This window comes from Corvus brachyrhynchos, unplaced genomic scaffold (genome assembly GCF_000691975.1).
Source record: "Corvus brachyrhynchos isolate BGI_N302 unplaced genomic scaffold, ASM69197v1 scaffold310, whole genome shotgun sequence".
Classification (NCBI taxonomy): domain Eukaryota; kingdom Metazoa; phylum Chordata; class Aves; order Passeriformes; family Corvidae; genus Corvus; species Corvus brachyrhynchos.
Window position 1 is genome coordinate 3,298,865 of NW_008236213.1, and position 23,993 is coordinate 3,322,857.

Below are 23,993 nucleotides of genomic sequence, written 5' to 3' on the forward strand. Positions count from 1 at the left end.
TCCCTACACAGTGTCTTACTTAAATGAAATAGCTCATTCACCATAATTAGCAAGTACAGTTTTCGTGTACTTCCCCATCTATCTCAGGTTTTAGGCCATAATCTTAGGTCTTCTCTTTTAAACACACGTTAGCTTTCCAGTATGATTTTATTTTCTTGAAAGTTGTTTGATGGCTATTTGTTCTTTCCAAATTACTGTTATAAATTACACTGTGAGATGCCATAGTCATAAGCAAGTGGCATTTGTTATTGCATGAACAGACAGCCTAAAGAGGTAAGTTTCTTGTTTTAAGGAACCTGGAATAAGAGAACCAGGGTTAGGTCTTAGCTGTTTTTCCCAGTCCTTTACAATAGGCAAAATTGAATGACCAGTTATCTCCAGGGAGCTGTGTCCTGTACATTTGAATAGTATCGCTTCTTCTGTTCTCAGAAACAAATGAGAAAAATGAGTTATAGTGACACACGTGCCACAGGTCACTGAGAAGTAGAGCACCCAGTAGTTCAATTATTTTGGCAAAATCTCCTAGTACTGCTAGGAGATAGACAAAGCATGTAGCTAATGCTACATGTACAAATGCAGCTACAAGAGATTCGGAAACTGTCAGTTTGCTTTTAATTATTGAGATTGAAGTAGTGGGTGGAAAATAAGACCAAAAGTCGCTTGCACTCTCAAGTCTATCAGCAGTGCATCATGCTAATTAGGTATTGAAGGTACAGTGAATCCAGCCCTAGGGAAAGCATATTCTTTCAGCTTGGATAAGCCCTCCATTAGTTGCCTGGGGTGTGTTTGTAGAGGGATTCCTTGTGGAATATAGGATACCCCAGGAGGGCTTGGGCATCCCAGGGCTGTTGCAGAAGTACCCCTGAAGGGGCCTCAGGCTGAAAACAGGCTTGCAAGGCACCTGCTGGCTGGCAGCCTTGAACAGCCTTGGGAAAAGGTATACACTGGTCAGTTCCCCTGCTGCTTAGAGGCTTTCTCATGGGAAAGGGGCGTGAACTTTGGAAAAAAGTATAACTTGGTGTAACTGAACAATAAAACTGGAGCACGATGCTCAAATTGTATCGGTGTCCGTGTCGTGACTCTGGCTGGATTTCCCTGCTCCCGGGACCCCCCCCTGCTACATGTGTTTACTTTTCTAACTTTATAGCACTTTACAGAAGTCTGTTTTAAATATGTTTGCATGGAGCTCTCTGTGGTTTGTTCTGTAAGGATTTCTGAACCTCTGATTAGTGTTGTGCTATACTGCTGGATGCTTCCCAGAAGCTGAGCTATCTTAGGGGTCTCTAATTACATTCTTAGGTAATACAAACTAAGACGGTGCTTTAATGATGTTACACATTGGTGAGTTCCTAGACCATTTGCAGCACTTCCAGTGCTTTTTCAAGTCAAGGTCCATGGAGAAACTTGGCACTATGTAGAAAATCTGAAGGTTGAAGCCTAGACTAGGTGGCTTTGTGATATATAGTCTTTGGACCGGTGCTTTGCCTTCGAAAAAGTTAAGATATGAACATCTTTTGACAATTAAAAGAAACAGAACAATGCTATTCCCATTAAGACAAAAAAGAAATTTTTTCATACATGATGTGAAGCATGATAAGAAATTGCTCTACCTTTCTTTCTGCCCTGGCTTGCAAGCAGAGCCTCTTAAATATCTACAGATGTAATTTTTCCTCTGATAGCATAAGTGACTTCTTAATAACTAAAAGTGCTCACAGGGCAAATGATTCCTTCCCTCCATCTCCCTCTTCAGGAACCCATAGGTATACAGCCTTACTGTTTTCAATTCCAATATTACAAATGATTTCCAGTTAAACTGTTGAGGACCAGAAAAGCTTGGATGTGTCAAATTAATCTAGCAATCACTGATGGTTGGAGTCTATCAGAGAAGCCTTGCTGGAAAGTGTATTCTACAGTAACTACTGTCTTCATGCATTTTGTACTTCCTGATTAAATATCTGCATTGGCTATGGTCAAAGATGAGATAGATTGTTCTAATTCAAGGTGGAAGTGCATGAGTTTGCCAGTACCCTCCACAGCACTGTATGTCATCTGCATTTTAGCATTGCTTGCTTCAAAGAAGTAACTTAAAAACACTTTTTTTTTCTTCCTTTAGAGTTTAGAATTCTGTTCCCTCAGCTCACAGGGGTTCTAACGCTTGCCTTCTTCATCCACAATTGTGTCATCACACTTCTTCAGAATAACAGGAATCAAGAAAACAATGTAAGTAACTTCACAAGACTGTGCTCATTTGTATCTAGATTGCCAGACAACAGTGATTTTTTTCCTATGATTTGATAACAAAAAAGTTATACGTTCTTTTCCTAGCGATCAGGGAGTAACAGACACATTAGAAATTTATTCACATAAGAGCCCTGAGGAATGCCCCAAACTTACTTTTGGTCAAGCTGGTATTAAATGGCCAAATTGCAGATGAGGCAGGTGACTTGACAATGTTGTAAGACTCAGTGAAAACTGCCCACTTTTAGAATAAAAAATGGTGAAAAATGTTTGGTACAAGACTAATTTTAGCAGAGTCCTGAACAGTAGTTTTGAGGTCTAGCTAATACCTTTTCTCAGAGTTGCTTCAGTAGTTTTGTGTCACAATCCAAGGCAAGGTCCATAGAGAAGCTTGGCACAATTTAGGAAGTCCTAAAAGTTGAAGCCTGGATCAGGAGGCTTTGTGATATGTAGTCTTTGGACTGGTGCTTTGCCCTTGAAAAAGTTAAGCACTGCTCCTCCAGATGGAACCTCACTCTTTGTTAATATCTTCCCATTATAAAATACAAAATAGTAAACACGGTACACAGAGTCTAACTTTTACTGTAATTATTTTTATTATTTTTTTTTCCTCCCTACTTCTAAAGATTCTTGTCCAGCTTCATTAAACTGTTAGCTGTAAAGGTACCTGCAATAACATACAAAAATTTTAGAGTATTAGCTACATGAAAAACTGGTACGAAATCATAGAATCCCAGAATGGTTGAGGTTTTAAGGAACCTCTGGATGTCATCTTGTCCCCCTACTCAATCAGGGTAGATCGGCCACTAAGAGTCAGATGCCTGTATAACATATCAGATAAAATATATCAGATTTGATCATTTCACGGTGAAGTGCAGATTATGTACCAATGCAATGAGATGACCTCTTACGAGATGACTTCTTTGGAAATCTGCATGGTTACTTCCTTGTGCCTGTGAATCAAGACAGCTTGTGAATGACCATATCTGCTAAGGAGTCATGAATTCTCCTCCAGGAAAGCTTCTGGAGGTTTATAGGCTTCTCAGAAATTAGTTTAACAACTGGAGGACTGGACAAAGAAAGATAAGTAAGCTTTTTCTTGATTTCCTTAAGAAAATCTTATGATGTGGAGAAGGACAAGACTTCTCTTTAGCTGTGGCTTTCAAATTCTAAAGGCTAGATCTCCAGCAATCAGCTCTATATGCAGAGGTGGCCTAATACCCTCATTCCATCTTTAAGGTTTTTCTGTGGATTTTCCTGCTCCATTTACATCAGAGCAAGCAGGACCTGGAGTGTTCTCCAGCTTGCTTTTCCTGTGTGAAGGAGGAAAAAACTGCTGCATGCATTTGAATCAACTTTTCTAATACCCTCCCTGGAGCTTAAGTTGAATTTCCAAGTCAGCCCTAGCATGGATCTCAAGCCCTTGAAAAAATTATGCATTCCAGAAGAATGTTCAGATTGCTCAGAAAGGACACCTTTGAAGTATGGCAGGAAAGATTTTTAGTGGATATCAAATCTGTGTAGTTCTTGTAGGAGTTTTATTTGGCTGGAGATTTCTTTTCATGTTTGTAGCTGTGTAGGAGCCTTTCACCTATGTCTCAAAAATGCTTTGCAAATGTTAATGAAGCACCTATGCTCTTGAAGAGTCGTTTTGTGATTATGTCACTAAGCTGCTGGGCTAAGTGGGAGATTTACATATGTATAGGGGTCTCATCCTCTGTGGGTTTTTTTCCCATATACTTATAACAAGATGCTTTCTTCTCTCAGTATCTGATGGGGTGATACTGATATAACTCCATGGATAAAAACTTCACTATTTTATTGATCGACCTGTTAACATGTCAGTTCCATCAGAATTCTGTGAAAAGGCACAGAATATGGCAAGCTGAAAAAACACTGTTTTGGTCTTGAACAAATCTTGCTGAAACTAGTGGTCATAGAACAACTCATTGGGGAGGTGGAAAAAAGTAAGACAAACAATAACGTTCCTTTTACGGAGTCAGAAATTCAAAACAATAGCAGCTTCCATTCTGGTCACAGGCGTGTATCACAGCCCAAAGCTAAAACGCACATGGGGGAGGATTCTTCTGGCTGCTATTCCTGTACAGTGATGTGGGTGTGAGAAGAGAAGAGCAGTGTACCAGAGTAAGCCAAATGTCAGCAGCACAGCCTGGAGAAGCCCTGTGAGCAGGTTCTTAGTCTGCAGTTCAGACCAAGAATTCCTTGTATTTATCAGCCTGAGTTTCTGTACAGTGCTCAGGTAAATGGTATGGAAACAAATTGCATAGGAAACATAAGCCAGCCACAAAAAGGGGCTTAGTTGTGGGTTTTGGTTGGTTGGTTTTTTTCCTGATTCATGTCTGTGATCAGTTTCCCTGAGCATCTGTACAGATGCTACATAAGCCCAGCATGATCTGCAGGCATGAATATGCTAGTGCTGAATATGCTGTCGCCTAAGAGTTGTTTGTGGATGTACCTGAGAGAAAGGCTGGGAGTGGGGAGATGTTTTTTGTGTAGGTATTAAACGCAGAAGGCATGGAGCTGCAAATGGTACTTATTTTCTGCAGTATGGAAAGAAACACTGTGAGCTTCCATTGATGGTGCCATACCACTGGTTTCTTTTCCAGCCAAAATTATGCACAGCATCATCCATCCTGGTGAAATACGTTTTTTGTCACCCAGTTAAATGTTATCACTTGCCCTTGATGCAGAAATCTGGTTTTATGATATAGATCGAGTCCTGTTGAGATATTACAGAGACGGCATCTCTCTTGAGAAGCACTAGTCTGAAATGGAATGATCAAAAGGTGCCTTTTGAATTCGAATGTGGTAACCATTACTAAGCACTGATACAGGCTTCTCCATCCAAGAAGCAACTCTACAAGCTAGCTTTCTCTGGTACTGAGGAAGAAAGTGAACTGTTTTCTCCATGGCATTCAACAGGCAAATCAAGGCCTGGAAGCAGCCTGTTCTTTGCAGCACCACATAAGAAATATCCGCAGAGCCACAGAGCTTTCTCTATGCTGTGTCAAGTCCTGTGCTGCAGGTCCATCTAGCAGCTGAGTACTGACTGGTCTGTGGGTATGATACAGTATTGTCTAGGTACTTTCAGGGTTGTCTTTGCTAGCTCCGCCTGATTTATCAGACTCATCCTTTTGTTAGGAGGCTGGTTTCTTCCTTTGTTCTACTGCTGCTGCCAGCCTTGTTTACCCAATTTTCTCTTCTTCCCGTGCCACTTCTAACACTTTGTTCTGTGTATCTGACCAGGAGAGCTCCTGATCAGCTATGTGACAAGCGTTTGGCAGGTATCAGTCTGTGATCCTTATGGACTGTGACCTGCATGTTACCTTAGATACTTACCTTGAGACTTCCACTGTGATTCTACAAAGTACTTCCTGCTTCCGACATAGTTTTTTCTACATTTGATTCTTAAATTGTGGCTGTAAGAATCGCTATATTCTTATGCTTAGGCAGCTTTCACCACAGCGATGTCCATTTTGAATGTAAATGCCTCAAGTTTTAAATTTAAAATAGAAAAGTGTAGTTATTGCTCTTAGTTAAAATTAATCCTTTTGTCTCTCCCCATGTGTCCTTTGATTTTATCTGGAATTATGCTGTCTAAACAGTACTGTCAAGGTCTTTAGGGAGTGAACCCAGGTCTCTTGAGGAGTAATGAACATTAATCAAATGATGTTCCTGTTATGTAAGCAAACACATGTTGTACAAAGATAACCATCTTAGACACAGCAGCATATGTTTGGAAGGCAGCTGATGGATGTTTGAGAAAAAAATAAATCCAGGTTTTCAAGTTGTCTATTTCTTTTCTAGTAGCTTATTGAAATTGAAATCTGCGTACTCTTTGTATGCTGACAGCACCTGAAGAGAACAGTCTATTGTGTTACATCTATGAAAATAAATTATCAAAATTATCTCAGCACTTAGTTTCAGTGAAGATTAAATCATACACCCTTAAGAAAGAATCATGAACTGGTTAGTATAGTTGGAAGTAATAGCACACCACCTATCTACCATTTTTCATGTCCAAAGGAAGCAGTAAGAATTTTATTTCAGATTTCTTGCCCTCACAACTGCATGCACTTGTCACAGCAAAAATAGTTTTACAGTTGGTTCTAGAACTTATGTGTAGGCAGAGTACAAATAACAACTGTGAGTAGCTATGCTGTTTTTATGCATTAGGAATACATCTAAAATACCAAATTTAAAGGAGGTTTTGGTAGATTATGTGCATTAAGAAGGTCTTGGATACATTTTGAAAAATTGTCCAAGTCCTGTCCTCAAGAGACGAGAGTCTGTATCTCTTTGCAAAACTGCCTGAGTCCTGCAGTTAATGGAAGTTGCTGATAAATAGCTGTAAGAAATCTGGATGCTCAGATTTTGTATTCTTAAAATCAGTTTTTAGGGTGAGCACTGATGCTTTTGAAGATGTAGATGTTATATAGAAACATATAGCTGTACAACTTCACATGTCATGAGGAGAAAGTCTGAGTATAATTTAAAGAAAATGCTGCTGCTTAGCTTCTGGTGAAAGTTGATAGTCCTTACTCAGTGACCAGTATGAGGAGAGTGAAATCTAGGGAATCATCTTTCATGTGCTTTCATGTGGTCAGCAGGAGGAAGAGGTTGCAGCTAGAAATGTGCAGCTTCTGGGAGCTTGAAGGCCACCGTGGGAGACATGTTCAGAGAACACTGATGCCTTTTTCCCATCAGCCTCTAAGGGGCAAATAATACTCCTTATCAAACAGCAAAATTCTACCCCAAAAACACTGGCAAAATCAGTAGGAGATTCCACTTCTTTCACTGCCTTCCATCTGAATTTCTCTTAAAACTCATAGTCTAGCATTTTATGCTTTCCTCAAGGATTGCCTTGCCCTTGGCAGAGGCTGGAATGGGGTAGGATATGCTTCTTCTGTCAACAAGATAGTGTGAAGAAGCACATAGGGAAAAATTTTCATGCACAGATGTGAGCAGGCTTTGCTCATGCTCAGTGAGCTGGCTGGAAACCAGTATAATCCTAGTAATTTGGTGCTGTCCCTGAACTAGTAAGATTTGCTTCTCAGTCTTAAGAAAATAGGGCCATGTATTGAAACATTACTAGTAATTCTTTAAGAAGTGATGATTAGCAGTAGCTGAACAAATGGTTTGCTGTAAGGTGATGAGTCTTTTGTACTGTAACATAAGCCTATACAGAATAGAGTTAATAACTAGAAACAAATTGTCTCCCTCTTTATTTCCAAAGGAAGGAATTGATGTAGAAGAATAACCCACCAAGTACATTTCTGTGAGGTCACTCTGATGTATATGTGGATTCTGTAGTTTCATAAAGTACTTAATTTTTTTTGCTGGTTATTTTCCTGTAATAAATACGTAATTATTTTTGAGTAATGGAAAATATTTGTATATATTATATATTTTATAAAAATAACCAAAATTTTCAGAACTGAGCATTGAAGTTTAGGTTTAAATCCATACTTAAGTGTATGTAGTATAGTTAAATAGGGATTTATGACCCTTGCTTCAGCACTCTATCCTTAAAACCTTTGGTTAAATTCCTTTTTTTTATATCTGCAGTTGGGTACACTGATGTCTTTGATTGCAAGATTTTATTCATGACAAGAAATTTAACATAGGGTATTGCTGGGCTTTCTGTCTTAGACAGGTGTGTCTGTGTCCCAAGGGTCTTAGTAGGAATAGGTGAATGTAAGAAAGTAGAAGGAGTTTCTTGTTTGTTTTAATAACCAGTGTATGTTTATGCATCAGGAATAACATGCTACATCTATTGGTATATCTCTTTCATGGTGGCTTTTTTGTGTGTTGAGAGATAAATAATACTTGTCTAGCTCCACTTTGGGGTATCTCCTTGCACCTTTCTGATCTGATCAGGACCAGGTCTGAAGTCTCCATTCAAGTAGTAGAAAGTAAAAGTAAAGATGTATTAAGTGATAGTAGTAAATATAAAAAAGTAATGCATATAAAAGCAACAGTAATAAATGAAATAGAAATCTCACGAGGTTTTTATTTCATCTGGTTTTGTGTGTCAGTGTTGGCCAAAATAAAGTCTTGTTTTTTCTCAGGTGAGAGACCTCTCTATTGCATACTTCCTGGTTGGACTAACGTATCTCTATGTTGGAGTGATAATTTTTGCATCTTTTCCTTCTCCACCATTATCCAAAGAGTGCATTGAACAGGTGAGATACTTCACTGCAGTATGTATTTCATGGAATCACAAAATGGATTTTTAGGAAGGGACCACAGTGGGTCATCTGGTCCAACCTCCCTGCTCAAGCAGGGGCATCCCAGAGCACATAGCACAGGATTGTGTCCAGATGGTTCTGGAATATGCTCTGGATATGCTCTGTCATAGTGAGGGAGACTCCAGAACCTCTCTGGACAATCTGTTCCAGTGCTTGGTCACTCACACAGTAAAGATGTTCTTCCCCATGTTCATGTGGAACTTCTGTGCGTCAGCTTCTGCCCCTTGCCTCTTGTCCTATTGCTTGGCACCACCAAGAAGATCCAGATCCATCCTCTTGGCACCCTCCTTTTAGATGCCTGTATACATTGATGAGGTGCAACAGGAACAGGCCTACCTCCCTCAGCCTTTCCATGTAAGAGACATGCTCCAGTCCCTTGATCATCTCTGTAGCCCTGAGCTGGACCTGCTCCAGGAGCTCCATGTGTCTGTTGTACTGATGAGTCCAGAACTGGACAGAGCACTCCAGATGTGCCCCACCAGGGCAGGGTAGAGGGGCAGGATCACCTACCTTGACCTGCTGTCAATGCTCTTCCTAATACGCATTAAGATGCCATATTTGTCCTTAACTTTTTTAAAAATATGCAATAAATAAACCCCAGCTTCTGCTTCTTGGTTCGTGATTCACTCTAGCAGACACATCTGCCCTTGACTGTGGTCAGTTGCTTGACACCTCATGGGCACTACCATGAACAGATGAGTACTGCTTGTGTTATCTCATTTATATTTATAAATGGTTCCCAATATTTCAGTGAAAAACAAACATTCAATAAATACTCTGTGAAAGTGATGAAGAAGGACTGAAATGAATAAGTGAACAGTTGAGCCTTTCATTTCTTTAGCTTCTTTAATCCTGAGACGTGTGTGCAGTGACTCATTGGGACTCTAGAAGAAACAGAATGTGAAAACAAGCTTGTTTAGATAGGAGTCCTCACTTCAAGTATTTTGGAGTCTGACACTCCAGTCTGACATTCTGGTGAGCCTTGCCAGCAGAGTTCTTCAGATAATACCATCACATGAAACACCGTGTGAAGGCTAAAAACTCTTATTTGCTTATAGGCAAATTTCCACACCCTTAAGCTGCTTCAGAGATAGCAGTTATCGAGGGGGGGGATCCATTTTATGCCAGGTATTCTATAACTCTGGCATAATATTTAGCAATAAAGCAGCATTTAAAGGCTTCCTCTGACTGTGGATTAGTTAGAACTAGTACCATGTTAAACCATTAAACGATTTTTTAACCACCTAAAATAATTTCACAGGATGAAATCCACAGTTAAATAACATAATGAGTGATTTTCTTCCCATTTATTTTCTGTAGTTATCTCAAGTGCTTATGAAGCCATTTGTATATTTCTTGATATTTAAGTCTTATAATACTTCTTTGGATGTTTCCACCTGTAGCGTATGATCCCTTCCTCATTTGTATGTGATGCAGTTTTACTTACTAAATAACAGTTTTTAATTAGTAGGTATGATATAACAGATAATAGGAGCATATGAATCCATCTGCCTAAAAGGTTAGGTGGCCCCTCCACAGCCTGGATTATTTGAGGATGTTCAGAAGATCAGAAAGTGATTCCTTATGTAATACTAGCATTAACACTGACATCAGCCTAGTAATATTCAAAAATCAGTTGTTATTTGGTGGCAAGGCAGTTGTAAAAGAGGGAGAGGGTTTTTCATGTTGTGGAGTTCATTTAGCAATTGTAGTTGTTTGGATTTTATCCCATTCTTTCTGGCACACAGATACTAAAAACCAGCAGATACATGTAAACAAGCCGCCACTGATGTGTAACATTACTTATATGTTTAGAATTTTCTAGATAACTTTCCCAGTGATGACATCATGTCATTTGTTGCAAGAGTATACCCACTGTTGGGCTATCTGGCACGAGTTCAGCTGTTAAGACAGTTTTTTGGAAATGCTTACCCAAGGTAAGAAGTCTGTTTCTTGACAATAGTTTGGCACACTTTGCTTAACTGGCTTTCTGTTGTCAGAAATTTGGCTAGGTTTTTGAGGATTTTCTTTGTGCATTAGGTACATTTCATAAGCTAGTTTCACAGTTTGTAGAGTTGGGGTGAATAGGCATGCAAAATAAACTTGCCTGCAGATCAGGACTGCTACAGTTTGCCGGAGCAGGGTAAGGGGGTTTCTTTTGATTTAGATCTTCATTTTCTCAATAAATAGGAATTTTGTCAACACACTCCCTTTTATATGGCAGAAGGAAAGTTGTACAGGAAAAAAAATTTGTTTAGTCCAGAAGCATTTCATCTAGCAATCCTTAAGCTGTGAAAGACATATACTCCAGATACTAACCTTTCAGCATGCCATCTGTGTTTTGATTGTGCATGATTAGTAATCATCCATCTGTTTTTAAACAGAGCTAATAGCTAAGTGAGTTGTTAGTTGTGCTATCTGGGCTGCTGCTATGCTTATAAAAATAGCTTTTCACATGCTAATTTCAGAGATGAGCCACACCCTTGCATTTGTACAGTGTCTGTACTCCAGGGAAGAGCTGATGCAGATTTCAGTTTTAGTTTGGTTTTTTAAATGAAACCTAGGACATTTATATTTGGAGTACTGGAGTACTGAATTTGTCACCGTTGAGAAGCTGCCATTTATCTCCAAGTGTCTTATTTTATATTTTCAATTACTGTTGATGGAGGAAAGGAAAAAAAATCTCAGGAAGGGATGTGTATTTCCTCAGTGGCATCAGCAGTTCAGGTCTGCAGAGATGTTGTTCCAAGTTTAAGGTTTCTTCTGAGTCCTAAAATAGGTATGAGAAGTTCTAGAAACTGAATGCCTAAAATTAGACAGTGAAATAAGTGCCTGCTTTTTTTGACGCTGAATTGTATGCAGTTCAACGTTGAGATTTTTAGGAACTGCTGCAAGTTACTGTTGGAAACAAGGCCATTTATTTAAGTGCTAAAGATGGCTTTCACAGCCACTGGGAAATAGTCATGTCCTTTATATTATGTGGATGTGCCTTTTCCTATCTCCTCCCTCCAGTTACTCTCCAACCAGAATGGTTTTCACTTCCCTCATGGCCTCTCTGAGAACCTACAGCTTTATGCCAGACTCTTCTCGAGTTAATTCCAGCTTGCTGTTTTAAGCCTTCATGGTATGACGAATTTGATGATGCAGATACTTGCTTGGTTCTTGTCTCCAGGATGTCCTGTGGGTAGCTTCACTCCTTTTTTAAATTTAATTTTTTTTAAGACTCCATATATTGAGGTATTTAAAGCTTCTGAGAAGTCAAAAATGGTTTCTAAGAAGCCACATAAGTCACTCCAACCGGTAGTGATAAGGTAGCATATTCTGCCTAGTGGAAATGGTTTCTAGGAAGCCACATAAGTCACTCCAACCTGTAGTGATGAGGTAGCACATTCTGCCTAGTGGACTGTCACTCGCTTTCTAGCATCCCAGGTGTCTCAAATATGGCACAGAAATCATTCAGTTAACCTTTAGGCTCTGGCTTCTGTGCATTTGCAAGGTCAGCCCTTATTTTTCTCTATGCAGTGAAGAGTTACTGAAGGCTAGTAGAAACCATAGGACATGTATCTGGAAGGATAGTAAAGATTTGCTACCTGGTTGTGAAATGTATCTTCATGACTGGTTCTCACCAGTCACCTAACCTGACAAAGCTCCTTTAGTAGCACTTTATCACCTCTCTAGGAAAAACTTAAGTACTTTTATTTTTTCCCAGACCTGCTTTTGTAGGGAAGTATTTTGCAAATATAAAGATGTTGCTCTTACTGACATAGGCTGATGTCTACTGGAGAGCCTGGTGATTCACTCTGAAGAACCTACCTGGAAATATTATGTTCTGTGGCTTTTTGTGTAGGAAAATAAGCTGATTATATGTAATAGTATATACTTGGCTTCTTTTCTCAAAATTCTCATTAATCAGGGCAGTAAGTTCTTGGGCAATAAGAAGATTGACCTGCAGAGATTCATGCTTTAGTCTTACATGTCTGTGTAAGATGAATATGTCTGTCTAAGATGAATATATGGAGGAGAATATGCTGGGTCATGTGTCTGGAGAAAATTTTTGTGTGACTAGGGAACCCAAAGGATGGAACAGGAGGAAAAGAGCATGATCTCTGTTGGCAACCTAGCCTAGTTTAACCCTGTGATTCTGTGTGCTAAATCCTATGTCTTTTTATAGGTGTGTATTTCCTATATTAAGTTTCATTTGCACCTGAGAGAATGTTATAAATTTGCCATCTGGCTATAATTGTCCAAACAAATCACCACCACCAACAAAGTCTAACAGAAACACCTTCTCCTGTGGTCCTAGTCTCCATTAGAAATTTTCCTATCTTCATTTTTAAGCTGTTGGTTGCTTCACTTGGAAACTCACTGATTTTAAAAGCCAGACTTCTTCATATCAGCAGTTATTTGCAAGTGTGGATACCTGCTACTGGTGTGGATGGAGTTAACAAATAGCCATTAAGTTATTAAATGGAGTACTTAGAATTTTGGATGGATGCAACTTTAAAGCAGATAGCTTGATCTCGCACATGTTTGCAGGGCTGCCAGATAGTTTTTATTTCCTAGGAGTGATTGTATTGCTCAGATCAATTTCATTCTCTGGGCTTTACTCCTTTTTATTTATCTGTTACTAGTTATAATAAAGTACCAAGATATTTGTTTGCTGTTTTGCTGTTCATAGTCTTGACTTTTGATCCAATCCAGGGCAAATTCTACCAAAAGCAACATCATGGTTTGTATCCTATTTTTTTTCTGGTAAACCATGGATTATAACTGGATTATAATAAAAAACTATATACTCCTCTTCAAGGGAGCTTTTATTGTCTGAAAACTTGATTTTCATCTCTTTTGTCCCATGCTTTTTAGATACTCTGTAGTGCTGTTTTTCTGTGAACAGTCTTTTGCTGTATGTACCTATAGTGTATCCTATTAATCCATAGTCTTGAGTGATGAAGCAGCTCATGCTCTCCAAACTTAAAAGCTTAAACAGACCATATGTAACTTTCCTTCTCTCAGGTTTCACAACAGGCATAAGCTGAACAGTTGAAGCATGCTTGTCTGAAAGAGGAAGTGAGTGTTTTGTCTTCCAACAGTCAGGAGGAGAGTAAAAACATCCTTGATTCTAAGAAGGAGGATTCTCCTTGCTCTTATGTACAAGTACCAGTCACCTGCGTCTCTGCCTATCTTAAAATCAAATACATGCTAGACACAGGAGTCTTCTCACAGGCATCATCACATAGAATCATAGAGTGGTTTGGATTGGAAAGGACCTTAAAGATCATTTAGTCCCAACCCCCCTGCCGTGGGCAGGGACACCTTTGATTAGACCAGGTTGCTCTTAGCTCCATCCAAACTGGCCTTGAACACATCCAGAGATGGGGCACCCACAGCTTCTCTGGGCAACCTCTTCCAGTGTCTCATCACCCTCACAGTAGAGTTTCTTCCATCTTTTAAACCTAAATCTCCCTCTTTCAGTATGTACCCATTCCTCCTTACCCTGCCACTCCAGTTCCTGTCAGACAGTCCCTCTCCAGCTTTCCTGTAGGCCCCTTCAGATACTGGAAGGTGTCTGTGAGGTCCCCACACAACCTTCTCTTCTCCAGGCTGAACAGCCCCAACTTTCTCAGCGTGTTTTCATAGGAGATGTGCTCCAGTCATCTTACCAACATCATGACCCTCCTCTGGACTTGCTCCAACAGTTCCATGTCTCTCTTATGTTTGGGACCCCAGAGCTGGATGCAGTGTTTCCTCAGCAGAGCAGACCTGAGTGTCAACCTCGTCTCCCTTGCCCTGCTGGCCACTCTTCTTTGGATGCAGGCCAGGATTCCCCTGGCTTTCTGGGCTGTGAGCACTCACTGCTGGCCCATGTTGAGTTTTTCATCAGCCATAACCCCCAAGTCTCTCACTGCAGGGCTGCTCTCCATCACTTCTCTGCCCAGCCTGTTGGTGCGTCTGGGACTGCCCCAATGCAGGTGAAGGACCTTGCACTTGGCCTTGTTGAGCTTTGCGTGGTCTCACCTCTGAAGCCTATCCAGGTCCCTCTGGATGGCATCTCTTCCTTCCAGCATGTCCACTGCATCATACACAGCTGGGTGCTGAGAGTGCACTCAATCTACAAATCCTTCAGCCTTTCTCTACTTTCTCTACCTACAGAAGATTTAAAAACAAGAGAAGACATCCTAATTCCTTCTTTTATTTTGCAAAATGTATGCTAGTATACAGATTACAACAGAGAAAGTACTGTTGTACTGTTCCAGATGTACTGGAACAAAACCCCAAGGAACTGTTTATTCTCTCTGCTCTCCCTGGTGTTAAGGAAGGCCAAAATTTAGTGTTTTGGGTAACTGCTTTCTTTCCTAAAATGAGATATGTCTGTAATGGCATCATTTAACAGCTGATTTAGGGCCAGAGGCATGTGCTTTATCTGCTGTTTCTTGCTTGACTCTGGATCTTCTTATATGTCCAGAAAGCCAATTTTTTTATTACTGTTACTGGCTCTTGGCTACAGTGCTATTTGTGACAGAGATTCCCTTGATTAATTATATGGTGTGCATAAAGTGTTTTATACAGTCATCTGATAATTTTAAAAAACTTTTTAAACGTCTTTCCTGTTCTGAGAGTTTAAATAAGCTGATGGACAAAAATCACTTAGCTTTTCTTAATGATTGTCCTTCCTTTACTCCATGGTAGCCCAGCAGACCTGCCAGTTCTCCTTCTCCCACAGATGTATGTCTTCTGATGCAATGAAACACATTTCTTCTGTTTATATGCATGTTTGCTTGTCTGCTTTTCACGTAGTCTCTGTCTAGCTTCTTAAAGGTTGTGATTCATAGTCTTTTGACCAATGTCACTTGAGTGAGATTTCCAGGAAGAAAATGCATTTTTAGATACAGTAACCTCTCAAAATTTCTTACTTGAATGATCCTGATTTGCTTTTTTCCTGGCTTTCCAGTTTCCCTTATTGTGTTATGTTCATCCTGTGACTCCATGCTGAGTCCAAAACTTCTGAGGGAGCTTAAAAGCTGACAGGATTTAAAAATAGTTTCTATCTTTAAATTTCACCTGTGCTAGGGTTTGGTTTCATTGTTTTTGATATGATTCTTACTTTGAGGATGCCAAAGTTAATTAGATATATACGGTCACTGCTATTCAGTGACTTAAGTGTCTACCACTTCCACAGGAGAGAACTTGATGGAGCAAGCCCTTTAATGATCTTCTGGCATACAAGGTTGTTTCTCCACTCTGTCAATCTGAAAGGATAGCCTTGCCATGAGAGAAAAGCAAGACTTAGGGGAAAGCTTGCATTTACTTTTAATCTTTTTTTTTTTCTCCTCTCTGTTATCATTTTTGTGGGGTTGCAGGATTTTTGCAGGTGAGCAATGATTCCCTTTATAGAAAAGAGCTAGAATCTTCATCTGCCCAGCTGAGAGTGTGGAGACTGAGAACAGAATATAAAAGACTTGCCATGGGTGTGCCTCCTGTGTGAATTACAGCCTCCTTCAGGCAACCCAACCTGTGCCTCAGAGAAGTAGCCCTAACCAGGCTGCCCGGGCAGGCAGTCCAGCCCTGGCATGGGCCACCCAACTCTGCTGCCATTGACCATGGGGAAGAAAGTTATACCACTTAGAAAACATCTGTATGTGACCATGGTGATTAGGCAAAACAGGCTGAATCTTTTCTAATCTCTAATATCCTCTAAAGTACTTTTCTTTGTATGGTTGTAAAAAGCAGGGTGGTATGGTTATGTCCCCTGCCTCCAAATGCTGTTTTTCTGACTGTCCTTTTGCAATGTGTGGTGACTGCTAATTGTACTGTAAGCCAGTGTCAGCCTAAACCTGAGCAATTCAGAACTTGTTAAAATGTCACAGGCTATGAGAAATGCTTGTCCTGTCTGGAACACACATGCACAGAATTCTACAGTCTTAGAAAAAGTACTATCTCGAATAATGTACCTCCTAGTAGCCCTAGGTATCAGATTTTACTTTATTCGGAAGGGTAGGGTTTTTTTCCTAAATGATAAAGCCTTTCTCTCCATTAAGATTGAGGCTTTTTTCCCACCCTGGAGATGAGATGAGCTGAGCTGTGAATGTCTGCCTAGGTAAAAGAAAGGGTTTGCAGGTTAAACACCTGTCGTCCAATGACATAGTTACAATTCAGGCTGTTTCAAAAGGTAGAAAAAGGAGCAAGGAAGTTCCAGGGGAGAAATGGAGTGAAATCTTTCACATTGAAACAGGTAGATGCAAAGGCTTTTCAGACCTTCTGATTTTGGTATTGTTCTTGAGGATTCTGCTTAATTTTAACAATTAAAACTGCAAAGTAATACTCTACAAGTACTGAATTACTTTGGAGGCCTCAGCATATGGGGACCATTGTTTTCAACTGAGCCAGAACACATTGTGTCCCCCCTCAACCCAATAATCTTTTTCCAGATCAAGAAATTGTAAAATGTTTCATTTCATACCAAACATGCAGACATGCCTACTTGCTTTCAAAATTTAGAAGAATTGAGAATTAATTTTTTTTTTAAACAGCAGCTTTGAACAACAAAATCGTGTCTTCAAAGCATGCCTGAATAAAATACTTCTGCAATTTTTCAGGTTTTCTGCTAAAATACTCCAAACTGACACAAATATGCAAAACATTTTTGAATTAGTAACCCTGCACTGTTTTTAGTCCCTCTTGCTAAAAAAATAATCTCAGCAAAAAAAGAATGGAAGAAGTGCTGTCATTTTCTGTGTGCATAAACTTTCTGCTTCAATTGCGTGATAGTAAGATTTACAATCTGCCACATATATGGGGAAAGAGGAAGTAGTTTTTAATGGCATTTTTTTGTGAACAGTTTAGTTAACTAACTTTCCTTAGCAATACTAGAGAAGCTGTACACATTTGGTCCCTAAGAAGTCTGATTCTTGGAATTTTATTTTTTATTCGCGGGGTCTTACCAGGTTTATATCCAATTAAGTGTTTTTTAAACTTAAACAGCTGCTGTAGCCTCACTGCAATTGTCAATCTCTAAAGTACCCCTCTTGTACCACTGTTAAAATGTCATATATAAAATTAAAGATGTTTTTTCTGTCTTTCTGAAATCAATTTTTAAGAGTGATGGTTAAAAACCGTCCATAACATAGATTATTCCTTTGTGTTTTAATTGCCTTAATTTCCCTGAGCTTTAATGACACTATTCTATGTCCCTAATCTTCCTAACTTGGAAAGTGGCAGGCAGCCTTTCAGCCATAGCCATGGAAGCTGTCACTTTTTAAAAGTTGTTAGTTAGTTACATCCTCCATAATACACATACTTTCTACAGTGAAGAAAAAATTAGCCTCGGCTTATAGGTTTTGTATATTTTAGGAAATCGTATCCTCCAGAAGAATAAACAAAACCTGTAAGTGTATGTATGTTTCCTCTGTGAGAATTCTTTTTTCCCTTCATAGAAACAGCTGTGTGACCAAAATATCACAGGTTTTTATTATATTTCCTGACTTTATGCTAAAATATGCCAACATTTCATATTCTCGAAAGAAAAGTGATACTTTCCTGAGTCTCAGTTCTGTGCATAACTGAACTGAATTTGTCTCATTCAGTAAAAGCTGTTTTTGCAGAAAGAAAATACTTGTTTTTCTCATCCTTAATGCAAAAGGAAAGCAACAGGAATTTATTTGTAAAAACAAATTCAGCAAAAAATTCAGCATAAATAGGGCACAGTTCATGTACCGCAAGACATCCAACATTCTAAATGTTTGTCCTCTATCGAAATGCAGTAGAGTTCAAATTTTAAGGTTTTATTTCCCCCCCAGTAGTCTTTGTAATGTTTTCCACTTGATGCATCTTTGCCTTTCTTCTGGTTTCCATTAGTTCACTTTGAGCAATTCAGATCATTCTGTGAACAAGCTAATTCTTTTGTGTGGGAATTAAGTTGTATAGTATTGTTTCTTTGGTATTTGAATATCCATCTGAAATACTTCAGTGCTGAGTATCACGTATGATGTTTTTCGGAAGAATTGCCAAATTACACATTCTTATTCCTTAAGAATATTTTGAGTCAAAATACGAGATATTTAGAAATTGGCACTCTGAATATTCAGTGGATTATATGTTTGCTGTGAAATTAATTAGTTTTAATAGAGTCATGCAAATGAAAACACCACCCATGTACCAGTTAAATGTTAGTGTAAATGAAGGATAGTGGTAGTATTTTGTAATAAATAGAACAGGTTTTAAAACTCTTTCCTCACTTTCCCCTAGCTTTTTCCATGTGCTCATCCTGAACCTAGCCATTGTAGGAGCTGGAGTAGCAATGGCAAGATTTTATCCAAATATAGGAGGTATCATAAGGTGAGTGTTGCTTGCAGCTTCCCGGTGGTGTTACTACATTTGTGTCTTGATGTTGAAAAGAAGCAATAATAATTGTACCTTTATATTTTGTGACGCTTATGCCTTCTTAAGTTGTAAATAATGATTTAGATGTGTAAACAATCGGCTTGCAAAGTTCTGACAAGCGGCTATCTGTTATTGTGCCTCTGTGTCTGAGCTGGTTGAGTTTTACTGGAGCTGGATCTGAGGACCTTATAACTATACTCATAAAAGAATATGGTGCCTGAAGAAAAGTTGCTGCATTATTGTGTGCTTTTTCTCAAGTTTCTGTTTTGTGTTAACATTTGAACCTGGTTTGAAGGTTCAAATAATAAAAACGTTCCATAATAAAAATCCAAGAAGGCAAGTAACTTTAAACGGAAAAGTGGCATCAAAGTTGTACCTCTAAATGATATCTTAAATTTACTATGTTGATGAAAAGCTAGGATTTCTATAATTAGAAAATATTAGAGGAAATAATAATCTTATTTTCTACATTTGACATCAACATATTTATATGCATTGTCATTTATTCTTGGTTTGCATCTTTCCTTAAGTAACCAGGAGAGGGAGGTGTTTAAAAATACAGAAATCTGCAATTATAAAACCAGAATGACAGGCTTGGGTCTGACCAAGGTAGCAAAATAATTTACTTTCGCTCAGTGGCTGATCTTTGAGGTTTTTTCCCATTTCCTCTTTTTCTTCTGTCTCTCCTTGTAGTAAAATTATTTGTATTCCAGTAATAGAGATGGTCTAGTTAATCGTCATTATAGACTCTTAGAATGACAGAATGGACCTTAAGGTTGGAAGGGACCTTAAAGATCGTCTAGTTCCAACCCCCCCCTGCCATGGGCAAGGAACACGTTTGACTAGACCGGGTTGCTCAGAGCCCCATCCTACCCGGCCTTGAACATTTCCAGGGATAGAACATCCACAGCCTGGGCAACCTGTTCCAGTGTCTCAGCACCCTGACACGAAAGAATTTCTTCCTAATATCTAATTTAGTTAAACATTGTGAAATACATGTCTCTGTTTCCAAGCTGGTGCTTATCTCTTGTAATGTGTCTATATTGTGCATAGTAGCCAAACATGTATAACAGTGGATTTCCAGCAGATAAATTGTCTTTATGCAGTCTAACTTGCATGTTTGCTGATTTTGTGTTGCAGATGATTTTCATGTATTATGGTCTTTCCTCTGAAGGGAATGTTCAAATATATGAAAAAAAAAAGCATTGTTACTTAATAATATTTGGCTGCTTAGTAAGGGAAAATAATGAGAACGTTTTTGTAAGCAAGGGAGAGGTTAGAAAAAGAACAGTTAAATGCAACCTTGCTGTGGTTGATCATGTTACCAGAAGGGCATGTTGTTCCTCTTAGGTCTGGAGAATAATTTTCTATAAGCTCATTAAATAAATTAAAATAAGAGTTGCAGATTCAGGAACATTTCTATATTTAAATGTTTTAATATGTGTCCTCAGGTGGCTGGGTTGCAATGAGATTTACAGTTCTGACAGTAAAGGATGTGTAACAGAGGGTGCACTGTCCAGTCTCTTTCTGTTGCATGTTGATAGATTTCCCCAAAGTAGAAACATAAAGTCAAAGTAAGGGATTTGGTCCTCAACAGCATCACAGGGTATGACTGAAAGGACAGAGACATGTCAGAGTGCAGGTACAGGCAAGCAGGGGGCTGGACAACACAGAGGATGATCATTAAATGCTAGTGAAGGAGGTGGAGTCGGCAAGGAACAGAAATCAATGTTTAGCAATTGCAGATAGTCAGTGTTCATCCAGACTGTTCATTGGTTTGGCAGGGGAAACGACAATAAGAAATAAGAATAAATGCAAAGCATTCTTTCTTTTTTTCTCTTCTTCTTCCCCTCTTCCCTCTCTTTCCTCAGATACTCCGGAGCAACATGTGGTCTGGCCTTTGTATTCGTGTATCCATCACTCATCTACATGATCTCCCTGCACCGTGCTGGGCAGCTGACGTGCCCAGCATTGATCATTCACATCTTTATAATCCTCCTTGGACTGGCTAATCTGATTGCACAATTCCTATTGTGAAAACTCCCCCTTCTCCCGTGGCTGTCACAAGTGGTACTTCAGTATTTGGCAACAGCCTTAAGCAACACTGTTAGGCATGAGAACAGTTCTCAATGTGAGGATTTTGAGAAAAGCTGCAAATTCAAACAAATTCAAACCACATCATTCAGGTGCTTTACAGGAAACATGTATTGCTTCTTCGAAAACACAGTTTTGTGAGAAGTGGAATGGTTCAGATGTGAGTGATACAGTTCTCCTGGTTTTGTTGAAGGTGCATCAAAAATTAATGAAGCTCAAATATTTTAATTTTTTACAGCACATTTCTCCAAATACAAAGTTTCCAGCCTCAAGCTGTGAGAGTCTTTCCTCCAAAGGAGCTGTCCTTACCTTGATTAGCAGGCATGTTTTCTCAGTATTGTTCAGTGACTCTTTGAAATGCTCTTTTGTTGTAGTTATTTTCTTGATTTGTTTGGAAAATTAAGACTTTATTGTCTTTCCTCTTTTTTTTTAGGTTAATTTATAGTCATTTGGGTCAAAATGCACTCTTAATTTTGAATACGCTATTAAATTGTTTTGGCAATATTTTTCCTCTAGGAAATTCCAACAAAGAGAAACAATAAACTCATGTTTCAGTGTTTTATTCAGAACCAATATGTGCACAAATTATTTGTGATCTTACAATACAAAAAAGTCAGGAGGAAAAAAATTAGAACAAGACAATTAAAATTAGTATTCCAGGCTTGACCTCAGTTCAACTCTGTTACTGGGCTATTATGTGCTGTGAAGTTGTTTTGTCAGGAGCTGGATGTGGTTTCATGGATGCATGGTGTGCACAGCATTTGTTCATCACAGGCCCGCTCCCTCCCTTGTAGGGTCTTCCTCTGGTGGTCTCTCACTTTCCTACTATGTTACTCCAGACATTTTGGATGTGAGCAGAGACAAAGCCAGCCATCTTCAGAATCATGGATGAAGTCAAAGAATTTAACTTTTAAATAATTCCTAACAGAAGCTGGAAGAATCTGGGAAGGTTTTGTTGTGGGGTTGGGTTTTTTTTAACTTCTTGTTTACGAATTAAGAGGCTGTGCATGCGTAAGCACACAGACACCTCTCTTCACCTACCTTCTGTAAGTCTGTGTCTTAACCCAAAACATGCAGTAATTAAGTTGCCAGACACTAGTGGAATGTCATTTTTGTGGTTGGACAGAGAGTAGAAACTTCTCTTTGTGTAGAATTTCAGTGCGTTAAAATAATCAACAAATAGAATAATTGAAAGAGAACTCTGAGCTATGCTAAATTCCAAAGTAAGTAAAAGAGGAAAAAAGTTGGAGTGGTGCAATCTTTGTGAAGTATGAGTTGGGAAAGATAATTACATTGCAGGGTAAGAGTTCATATTTTCATCAGAAGGACAGTGAAAAACATAAACTAGGTTATTACCATGCTTCTCTGGGAAATTATGTGGATTTTTTAAATAATGATGTAAATCCATTTGTTTTACTTAGGCTCCTCAAACTGTGTAAAGTACATTCACTTTCCTAAATATCCTTTGATTTGTAAGAAATACAGTATTATATGGGTTTGGAATACTATCTGCAGACTACAATGATTATTTATGATTGTTCTTTTCTTGTGAAACTTTCTGTTCCTTTAAATTAGAATTGGGGAATACATCCATCATCTGTTCTATATTAGAGAGAACTATCTGCCCTGTCCTGGTCATTTTTTCCTGTGTATACTCTTACAAGAGAAGTATTTAAAAACCAAAAGGAAAGGACAAAAGACACAGACTTCCTAGCACTGTTGGCTTACATACATTAAGCTCTTGTGCTTATTTATTATAGATTCAGTGCTTAACTTAGGTACAAACCCCAGTGAGTGCAGGTAATTAAATTAGATTATATCCTTCCATGTTCCATTTGTATTTGATTCCATGATTTATATCCTTGCCATTGAAGCTGATAGTAAAATGCCCATTGATTTTAGCAGAATTAAATTCTGTTAGGATCTAGTAGTCAATAGAAATCTCTAAGAAAGACAGAATTCTTGAAGTGTCCTGATTGCATCTTGTATCTGGCTCTTTTGTCAGTTGTGCAATGTGCAATGACTGAGTTAATATTTAGAAGGAAATTATTCAGAACCTTTTTAAAAGACTGTTTCATCTCTGTGTCACAGAGATAGATTCTTGCTGCACTGTTTATTTACACAAGCCTTTAAAACTTTGATTTCAATTACAGACTGGTAATCATTAGAGTGATAGCAAATATTTCATTAAACTGTCATCTCCTGAAGCACGCCTTCTTATAATAAAGTATTTTTAAATTTTACTACATGCAGTTGAGATTTTCACAAGCATCAGAAGCAAGTTATGACTGTGTAAGTAGATTGTGATTTTCAGGTGTTCTCTTCTTTGTCAGCATCCTAAGTTAAATAATGTCGTAAAATTTAATGGCAACTTAAATGCCCTAAAAGACCAGAGGTGGATTGCAGTGTCTTTTTTAGTGCAAGCACAAAATGTAGTTTTTTACAAACACACACTTCACCTGCAGTGATGGCCAGCTAATTTCAGTTCCTTAGGTTCTGTGTTCCAGGATATCATCATGTGATTTAGCAAAGCAAAAAGTAACATATTGACCCAATAGTATATTATGAAATGTCATTTATTACCTTCTCACAGAAGAAGAATAATCTCTGCTGGAAATACTGAATTTGCTGAAGTAAGCTGTGAGGTGAAACACTTTTGGCTCTGGGCATGGACTAAGAATCTAAGGTTTTCTTCCTAACAGTACCAGGCTCTTTGTCACCATCCCTAACTCATTGCACTCTGATGATCCAGCCATCCATATTACATGATAACTCAGTGATGCAAACTGAAATTCTTGTTGCATGAGGTTTGAGCAGTTGCAGTCAATCCTCTGTGCTGATACCATCAAGCTAAAATCCAGATCTCAAGATACATAAGGTGTTAACCCAGCATGACCTTCAGACATTGCCAAAGCATAAGTAGCCTGGGGAATTCCCAGGAAGCTCCACGAGCAGTTGTGGACATGCCTGTGTGGTGAGTTTGTGGACATGTCTGTAGGTTATTGCACACTC

At 38.8% G+C, this 23,993-nt stretch overlaps 1 protein-coding gene across 3 annotated transcripts in view; it reads left to right on the forward strand.

Annotated features, from left to right (window-relative positions):
• Window positions 1-23,224, forward strand: part of SLC38A9 (solute carrier family 38 member 9) — a 48,665-nt gene extending 25,441 nt beyond the window's left edge. For 2 of the 3 annotated variants that reach the window (XM_008643059.2, XM_017744238.1), the window contains 5 exons: window positions 2,114-2,220; window positions 8,331-8,444; window positions 10,326-10,447; window positions 18,753-18,842; window positions 20,759-23,224. In XM_008643059.2, the coding sequence (XP_008641281.1) occupies window positions 2,114-2,220; window positions 8,331-8,444; window positions 10,326-10,447; window positions 18,753-18,842; window positions 20,759-20,924 (599 nt within the window). In that variant the 3' untranslated portion in view covers window positions 20,925-23,224. The remainder of the gene's footprint in view (window positions 1-2,113; window positions 2,221-8,330; window positions 8,445-10,325; window positions 10,448-18,752; window positions 18,843-20,758) is intronic. The other variant, XM_017744231.1, reaches the window with a different exon arrangement.
• The last annotated feature ends 769 nt before the right edge of the window (window positions 23,225-23,993 follow it).